The sequence below is a fragment of the Trypanosoma conorhini genome (assembly GCF_003719485.1).
Source record: "Trypanosoma conorhini strain 025E chromosome Unknown Tco_14.4_contig_00383, whole genome shotgun sequence".
NCBI lineage: Eukaryota > Euglenozoa > Kinetoplastea > Trypanosomatida > Trypanosomatidae > Trypanosoma > Trypanosoma conorhini.
Window position 1 is genome coordinate 1 of NW_021704456.1, and position 8041 is coordinate 8041.

Sequence of the window (8041 nt, forward strand, 5' to 3'; positions counted from 1 at the left end):
AGCAAAGACATCAGCAACCACGAGGAAAAGAAAAGGGGAAAAAGATGTACGTGGCAACTGCAACAATAAGAACAACCAACACCCCAATTAACGCAGCCAGCACCACGGAGGAAGAAAACAAGCAAAGAAACGAGACGAGCGTCTCCGTTGATGTTGTTTTTTCTTTTTGTGCACTTGTGTCTTGGCTTCTTTGCTAGTGTTTCGTGTTTCTGGTGAAGCAACAAGGGGCGGCTCCCCCTTGTTTTTGTCGATGTCGCCTCGCCTCTATTTTACATAGATGAATATATATATATATATGTATATTACAGCTAAACACGCACAGGTGCGGACATATACAGGAAGCTCCCAGTGCTGTATCCTTCGTCACCTCCTCCTTCCCTCTCGCTTTTTCTCTTCCTCGCTCGCCGTTATGAGCTGCTGCGCTCACTGCACTTTACATCACGGCCGCGGTGCACGTTTTTCCCCTTCGTTTGATATCCTCACAGCGCGAGTTCCGTCTGGAGAACCATCTCCTTCAGGGCTTGCCGCTCCACCAACATGGCCTCACGGGCCTTGCGCGTCTCCTGCCGCAGCAACGCACGCTCCCTCTCAAGCGACAACGCCGCCTCGCGCTTGGAAAGAAGCTGCAGCACCGTCTCGAGCTTCCCAAACTCCGTCATGCGCTTGTTGCGCAACACGGCGAAGGATTTTGCCTCCATGTCCTCGCGCTCCCTTTCTTGCCGCGTCAAAATCTCTTCGTCCCGCCGGCGCTGCAATTCATCAAACAACTTCTGGTGCTTCACCTGTTTCTCGATTACCTCCTCCTTGAAGGTGTTCACTCTGTCGACGGCCGCGGCGAAGGCCTCCTTCATGCGGGTGCGCTTCTGCTCCTCCTGCAACGCACGCTCCGCGCGCGCCGCCTTGGAGCTCTGCTGGAAGCGCGCAATACGCTCCTCCATCTTCCGCTGCTGTTCCTCTGCCGCCTGTCGCACCTTCTCTTCATGCATCGCAGCCCGTTTGCGTGCCATCTCTCGCAGCTCCACCGATTTTACCGCCCTCTCCAGCGTTTTCGCGCGCAACTTCTCCTGTTGCCTTTCCTGTTCCTCCCGCAGGCGCCGCAGTTTTTCCTCCTTCGCTTCATGCTTTTGCTGAATCATCAACTTCTGCTGCTCCTGCTGCTCCGCCACACGCTGAAAGCGGAGCTGGCGCTCCCCTGCAAGCCGCTCCTGCTCCTCACGACGGTGCTCTATCTGCCGCTGTTGCGCCTCCGCCCGTCGGGCTTGTTTTTCCTCCGCCCGTGCTTGGCGCTCCTGTAGTCCCTTCTTGTAAAATGCCTCAAGCTCGGCTATTTTTTGCCGCTGGAGTGCAAGTCGCTCCGCTGCTCGCTCATGTGCAAGTCGTTCCTCTGCCTTTTTCGCCTCTATTCTTGCTCTTGCCTCCTCCTCCACCCGTCGTTGTCGATCCTCCGCTATGAGTTGACGCTCGTGCACGTCCTTGGCGAGGTTTATTTGCTTCTCTATTCGAGTCCGCTCCATCAGCAGCGCGCGCTGCTGTCGCTCTTGCTCCTTTTTAAGGGAGGTCGGCAACTCCACCACGGTCTCTTGCTTCTTGTTTTCATGAAAGGCCTTGATTACTTCCGCCAGGTTAACACCACGGCACAACTCCACGTATCTTTCCTGCAAACTTGCGAGTAACTCCTCACGATACCGTCTTTGGCGCTCCATGCGCATGCGCTTCACCAACTGACGCATTTCTGGATCCGGCGGAAGGAGTGCATCATCGTGAATAGTGGTGTGCGGCACCAAGTCGTTTACAACGATGCCGTTTTGCAGCATAACAATAACAGAGCGTGGAGAATTGAGGGAAGTGACTTTGGCGTCGCCTTCAGGGGGATGCCATGTATGCAGCGTCACGAAAGAGCCTGGATACCGCGACCCATGCATCCACCTCAGATCAATATTCTGCAGGTCCAGTTTAAACGATTCACTGTACTCGGGCGGGGTGCAGAGTAGCACACGAAGTAATTGTGCACAGTGTTCTGCAGTCAACACGTTCCCAGGCTTTGACTGAGGCAGCCCTACTGGGATGCCGCTAACGTCAGCACCCTTCCTTGGTGGAGCAGGGTGCAACGGTTTCTTCGGCACCATTGGCTTTATCGTCTCCTTTCTAATTTCTGTGCGGAACTTCGGGGGCTTTTCTTGCGACACTTGTTGTGGTGGTCGACTTGGGGACAGTTGTTTTTGGGGTGCTGCAGGTGTCATCTTTTTTCCCGCGGTCTCCGGCGCCTTTGCCACGGGTGACAACGGTGGCGGGGTTGGTGCGGAGGACGGCCCTATGGAGCGCATCGATCGAGTGCGAGTCGCAGTTTGTGGCAGGACATGCTCCGGCAGCGGAACTGCCGTCGAAGGCCGCGTGGGACTTGCACGTGCAGCTTCGCCTGTCGCAGGTGCTGCGAGCTGCACATCCGCTGCCCCTCCCTTCGCTGACTGTCTGTAGGGTGAAACCGAGAAGGATAGCTGCTTGTTATGCTTCCGCAATCGCTTATGTGCCTCGTACTCGCGCTCGGCGACGGTCGGCTCACTGGGTGACGGCAGCCGCCTGTCGAATTCCACCGGCGCAAGCTTCAGGCCAATCGTCTGCGTTGTCTCGGGGGTGCCAAGGTGGTGCTTGAACAGCTCCGGCTCGTACTTTTCATAGTCGCACAAGAGTTTCATGCGGGCCCGCTCGTCTACAACCTTGGGGATGTTTGGAATAACGATACTTGGGCCCCGCTCCCTCGTGGAAGGGCTCTTGTGGAAGAAGGAGACCTTCTTCTCGGGCAACATGGCGGCCCCACCCTCTTTGCGAGCCGTCACTCACCCCAACTTAAAGACTTCCCCGACTGGTCTGCGTTTGAATGCCTTATTCTTCTGCTTCCCCCGTGCTTTTGCCCCTAATGGGTGCGTCGAATCGGCCCTTGTCGCAAAATGCGGCACGCCCTTTTCCTCCTTCTTCCCTCACGCTCTCCCTCTCCTCTTCTCGTTGCCCACGGCGCGGCCAAACGCGGCACACACACAGAGAGAGAGAAAAATATATATATATATATATACAGACCAACTACGGTGAGAAAGAGCAAGAGAGAGGGAGAGAAAGTGTGCATGGGGGCAAATGAACAGCGTCACCGCAGCGAAGTACTGCGTACTCTGTGCCGTTTTTTTTTTGCTTTTTCATTTTCGATTTCGTTTCCACTTCACATCCTTCATCGTGGTTGTATTCATTGACGATGACCGTCCTTTCTCTCACCGCTTCTCCCGCTAGTTTACATGGCACGCTCCCCGTTTCCTCGGGCCTCTCCTGCCCGCTCCTCCCCCTCCTCCTCCTTCTTGTGTACGCTACACCCTCAGATGCATGGCGGCGACACCCTTCTCGTAGTAGTCCTTTCGGGCGAGACACAACTGCGAAAAAGTCGGCATCGACGCTACGACGGAGGCACCGATCCAGGCAGCCATTTCACGATCCGGGAAGGCAACGCAGTTGACCTCCTGCTCCCCACTAGTATTCAGCGCCGACACGTCATGCTGCAGCCGCTGCTCGAGGCCAGGGAACAACGTGTTCCCGCCACCAAGCACAATGTTCTCCAACAGATGCGACTGCGTAAACGGTGGTGCCTTCCGCACGACGTGCGTCACGGCCTCTGCCCACCCAACCTCCCCACTGGCACCGCCGTCGCTGCCCTCGTCCCTCGGAGGGGCAAAGAGAGCTTCGGGAACCATAAACTGGCTTTCGTGGAGGTAAATGTGCTGCTCATCTGGCAACTCATAGCTATCCAGGTGCGCCTTTCTGCCCATGTCTACCATCTCCGCCTCCGCGTCGACGGCAACGTAGCAGCGGGAACGCTTTATTTTTTCCACGAGACAGCGATCCTCTGCTGTGGAGAGGGTGTATCCTTTGCCGCGCAAGTATTCAAGCAGACGATCCGTCAAGGTACGTCCAGCTATGGGAGAGGAATGAAAGGCGTGCTGCAGGTTGTAACCCTCCCAGACGGCATTGACCGTGGTGCAGTCCTCCCCGCTATCCAGAACGAGGCCCGACGTGCGGCCAGTGGAGTACACCGTCGCGGCGGCAGCACTCGTCATGGCGAGCAGTGGGAGGTCAAAGCTTTCAAACAAAAGTTCACACATCCGTTCGCGGTCCTCGCGAGGGGCGCAGGCTGGTTCCACCCAAAGCAGCGGTGTTTCGTCTGGCACAAACGGCAGCCATGCGTACAACGCGTCATGCAGGATGTGCTCAAGGCCCTTGTAACTGACCACACGACGGCCTTGTACTGGGTAGCTGAGAGTTAACAGTCCTCGCCGCTCCCACGCGGCATCACCGGCGAAGGTGTCACCGTGATGCTGCAGCAGAGACCCAAGCATGCCTTGGCACTGTGGCGTTCCCACGACAGTGGGCTGCACCACGCGTGGCGCCTCCTCGCCACCGAAGCCGAGCCTAGTAGTGCCCGATCCCACATCCACCACGGCAATGGGATGGTGTTGATGCAGCATCGCTGACGCGAGGGGCCAGCAAGTCTATTCACCCCCCGCTACTACAACCACAACTACTACCAAGAAAGGAAAAAGGAGGTGAGTGTAGAGCTTATGCTTCGCATAAAAAAAATGTCAGCATTGTAATGGCAACAACAGCAATCATCTTTCACCGCGAACTTCTCAAAAATTACCGAAGATGAAGCGCTAGGGCAGGCGTCAAAAAACACGAGGCAACCGTTCACCCCCTAATACTATCACACACACTCAGAGTTACACCCACAGCACCACGCACACAAAAACACGAAAAATGCCGAAGAGGTGTGTATGCGCACACACACAATCACACACGCTTAGGTGTACGTCCTACGCCTCCTTCCCCTTCCTCTCTCTGCTTTTCTCTCGCTCTCGCCCTGATATGGCGTCATCGTCCGATGGTGCCCCCATCTTTCCTACTAACCTCCCTCCCCTCCCGTCTCCCCCCCCCTTTTTTTTCCACTTTCATTTTTACGGTTTCTACACTTAACTTTCTAAATTCACCTGGGCAGCAGGAAAAGTAGTAATGTACACGGCAAGTGGTCACTTCACTTTTGTTGTGCAAATTCACCACTGCGACTGACGTACAAGCCATCCTGCGGTGCATCAAACACGGCTGGTCTAGTGCCAATGGCTTCTCTGGTCCCCTCAATCGCCTCCCTGTGGGACTCAAGGACTAAACTCATCTCCCTGTTGCGTTGGTAAAACTCGTGTTCATTGAGGGCCCCTAAAATCCAGCGCTGCTTGTGTGTGTTGAGGCTAAATGGTTGCTGGCGAAAGTAGATAAAAATAACAATGATCGTGACGCCCACAAGAGCCGCAGAGAGGAATACTTGGTCCGGCACCAATAGCATCAGAAATATTTTCCCCTCGCGGTGAGTGCGCTGCGCTTGCTGAATCGCCGCCACCCGCGCATGCGCGTTCATGTTGTTGTTGCGATAAAGCATACCCTTCTCAGAGGCACGCGCGCCAGGAGAGAAGGCGTGCAGGTACGGCTTCATCGCTTTCCGCAATGTTTTTCGCAGCATCTCCGCTTCTTTCACTCCTACCTTTGTGTGCTTGTATGTGAATGCTCCTGATAACTCTTTACTATCACTCTATCACTTGCCTTGGTGCGTTTTTCTCCCCTTTTGAGACCGGTTGGCTCCCAAGCAGCAGTTGCGCTTATTCCCAAGCCGAGCAGAGAAACAGGGAACCCTATAAAGCTCCTTTGCTCCCTGTCTATGGCGTGTGGGTGTTTGGTGCTTCCACCTCCAGCCAACAGGGAGAGACGGAGAAAAGACGAAAAAAAAAGAGCAGCACGAAATATACAAGACAAAGACGACCTCCGCCATTACAAGGGAACGACCCCCCCCCCAAAAAAAAAAAAAACGGCACATACGCACGCACACAAACATTACATGCCCAGTGAAGGGTGCAGGTAGATTAGATACACAGCTGGATGCAATGGTGGTTTTTGCTACATAGGTGCGTGTTCGCCTCCCCATTGTCGCTTTCACGACCTTCTCGACTGCCGGAATTTATCGATACTTCTGGCGGTTTCGTAGGGTGGCTGGTTGGCTTCTCCTCCGGTGAACCCGTCAACCCAAGGCTCTTTGTTTTGCGGCCGGTTTTTGTCTTCGTTTCTCTGTGAGCGGAGGAGACAAGAGGAAATGTTTCTATTCGGCATCCCACTCCTCCTCCCTCTCGCTCGCAATTTTACATACACGGATGTTGTGTGTGGAGACGTGGAGAGCCCTGTCGAGCGGAAGGCGCTACGCCAAGTACCCCATCGCCACCGCCTTGTTTTTAAACTGTTCGACGCCGCAAAGGCCATCCTGGGCGATGCTTGCAAAGACCTCATCGATTTGCTTATCGCTGAGTCCGAAGTCAAGCTTCTTGCAGAGTCGCCGTATGTCTTCAAGCGGACGACCGCCTGCAAAGTACTCGGACGCCACGCCGAGTTGCACATAATGGGACGGATACAAAAGATGCGGCACACGCGCCTCGTCGTCCAACGCCGTGAGAGCCACTGACCTGCCAGGCTGTTTCCCGCCAAACGTGCACGCAAACCTTGAACGGCACTCGCCGTCGCCACCGCCGGTGGTGGTGGCATCTTCTATTGAACCCGCCTTGGAGGCCGCGGCACGTGTGCTGGCACGCTCCTCGAGCGCCTTCAGTGTGGCAGGGTGCTGCGCCCAGCTGCTGAGCAGGGCACGTGCGGCGTCCCCATCCCCCCGGCGTGAACGCCGCACAGCTCGCTGTTCCGCCGTTGCCTCGAACGCGGAGTTATCAAAGCCGTACGAGCGCGGTTTACCGAGCTCCACCTTCACCGCCGTTTGGTAATCATCCACCAGCTTCGGAAACACCTTCGATACGGGGCGATTCTCACACATCACATCCGCCGATGTCATGCCTTCCTTCGCAAAAATCTTCCCGAAGCGGTGTTGCGTGGGGTCGATGCCGGCGCCCTCCCAGTCGTAGCCGCGATCCTTGCGCTCGCCGGCGGGGTGAAGAACTTCCACGTCTTTGCCGCCATACATGACTCGCTTGACGCTCTCACTCGGGTCTGAGCGCACGCCAAACCCATCGCGTGGGACAGGCACCTCGAATGGCGGTGCCGGTGCGTGGCCGAGGGGGCGGCGAATGGAAGAAAGATACATGCGCTCCAGCTGCTCATTCATCAGCGCCGACAAACGATTCGTGTCGGGCTGCAAACACAAAAGCGCACTATCACCGGCACTGTTCTTGACGCCGTGGCGTATGGATTCATCGACGGGTGGATCGCGCGCGATACCGTAGTGGCGATACGTTCGGCCGACTTCGCCGCCGCGTCTGTAGGACTTGACAAGGTCTGGCGTGACGCAGCCGGAGGTGTAATAATTCGACGTCAGCTGCGCGACGGTGCCGCAGTCGCGTCCAACGACAAGGCCGGCAGTGCGTATCTGCGGAGCGATGTGGCGCCGCGGCCGGGTACCGCCAAGCGTGTTATCGTACACGCTGCACGAGGGCGTAGTCATGACACGTTCCCGTCTCCACGCACTCTGCTTGGTTGCTGCTCTTTACTTCGTCGCCCTTCTAATGGGGAACGTGCACCTCCCAGCGACGCGGACACCACACACAAACACACAGAAAAATAGAGCAAGTGAGAGAGAGAGAAAAAAAGGGGGAGGGGAAAAAACGGCTCCATTTCGTTGACTCTGCTGTACATACCAGGTAAAGAACACGGAAACAGATCATAAAGAACGGGAGGGAAAGCGAAAGGTCACCCAAAACACTCCCATCCACAGTTCAGCTGCAAAGTATATTGTATGTATGTATGTATGTATGTGTTTGTGTTTGTGTATGTGTTCGGCTGGCAGCTGGGTGTACGCGGTTAAATGCGCATAGGCAATGGTCAATAACCGCATTGGCGGGGTCATGGCCATTGCCGTCAGTGGAGTCTCGCCCCCGCCACACACGCACGTGCAAGCAGCAAGCAACAACGGCAATCCACACGGGCACGTGTGACATGAAGAGGCACATACACAAACATTAACAACGGC

The 8041-nt window shown here is 55.8% G+C and overlaps 4 protein-coding genes across 4 annotated transcripts, besides 8 other annotated features; all 4 read right to left on the reverse strand.

Moving 5' to 3' along the window:
* The first annotated feature begins 270 nt into the window (after nt 1-270).
* Nucleotides 271-303: a microsatellite.
* Nucleotides 304-479: 176 nt separating this feature from the next.
* Nucleotides 480-2804, reverse strand: Tco025E_06021 (uncharacterized protein; the record flags this gene model as incomplete). Its single annotated transcript, XM_029372910.1, has 1 exon — nt 480-2804. The coding sequence occupies one exon, from the start codon at nt 2802-2804 to the stop codon at nt 480-482; it is 2325 nt and encodes a 774-aa protein (XP_029227100.1).
* Nucleotides 2805-2963: 159 nt separating this feature from the next.
* Nucleotides 2964-2999: a microsatellite.
* Nucleotides 3000-3048: 49 nt separating this feature from the next.
* Nucleotides 3049-3067: a microsatellite.
* A 15-nt stretch (nt 3068-3082) lies between these two features.
* Nucleotides 3083-3111: a sequence feature (GA-rich).
* Nucleotides 3112-3170: 59 nt separating this feature from the next.
* Nucleotides 3171-3209: a microsatellite.
* Nucleotides 3210-3306: 97 nt separating this feature from the next.
* Nucleotides 3307-3342: a microsatellite.
* An 8-nt stretch (nt 3343-3350) lies between these two features.
* Tco025E_06022 (actin-like protein) lies at nt 3351-4502 on the reverse strand (the record flags this gene model as incomplete). Its single annotated transcript, XM_029372911.1, has 1 exon — nt 3351-4502. The coding sequence occupies one exon, from the start codon at nt 4500-4502 to the stop codon at nt 3351-3353; it is 1152 nt and encodes a 383-aa protein (XP_029227101.1).
* Nucleotides 4503-4739: 237 nt separating this feature from the next.
* Nucleotides 4740-4786: a microsatellite.
* Nucleotides 4787-5065: 279 nt separating this feature from the next.
* On the reverse strand, nt 5066-5545 carry Tco025E_06023 (uncharacterized protein; the record flags this gene model as incomplete). Its single annotated transcript, XM_029372912.1, has 1 exon — nt 5066-5545. The coding sequence occupies one exon, from the start codon at nt 5543-5545 to the stop codon at nt 5066-5068; it is 480 nt and encodes a 159-aa protein (XP_029227102.1).
* Nucleotides 5546-6271: 726 nt separating this feature from the next.
* Nucleotides 6272-7516, reverse strand: Tco025E_06024 (flagella associated protein; the record flags this gene model as incomplete). The annotated part of the gene is made up of 1 exon (XM_029372913.1): nt 6272-7516. One exon carries the CDS (start codon nt 7514-7516, stop codon nt 6272-6274), a length of 1245 nt encoding a protein of 414 aa, XP_029227103.1.
* Nucleotides 7517-7798: 282 nt separating this feature from the next.
* Nucleotides 7799-7845: a microsatellite.
* Nucleotides 7846-8041: the final 196 nt, after the last annotated feature.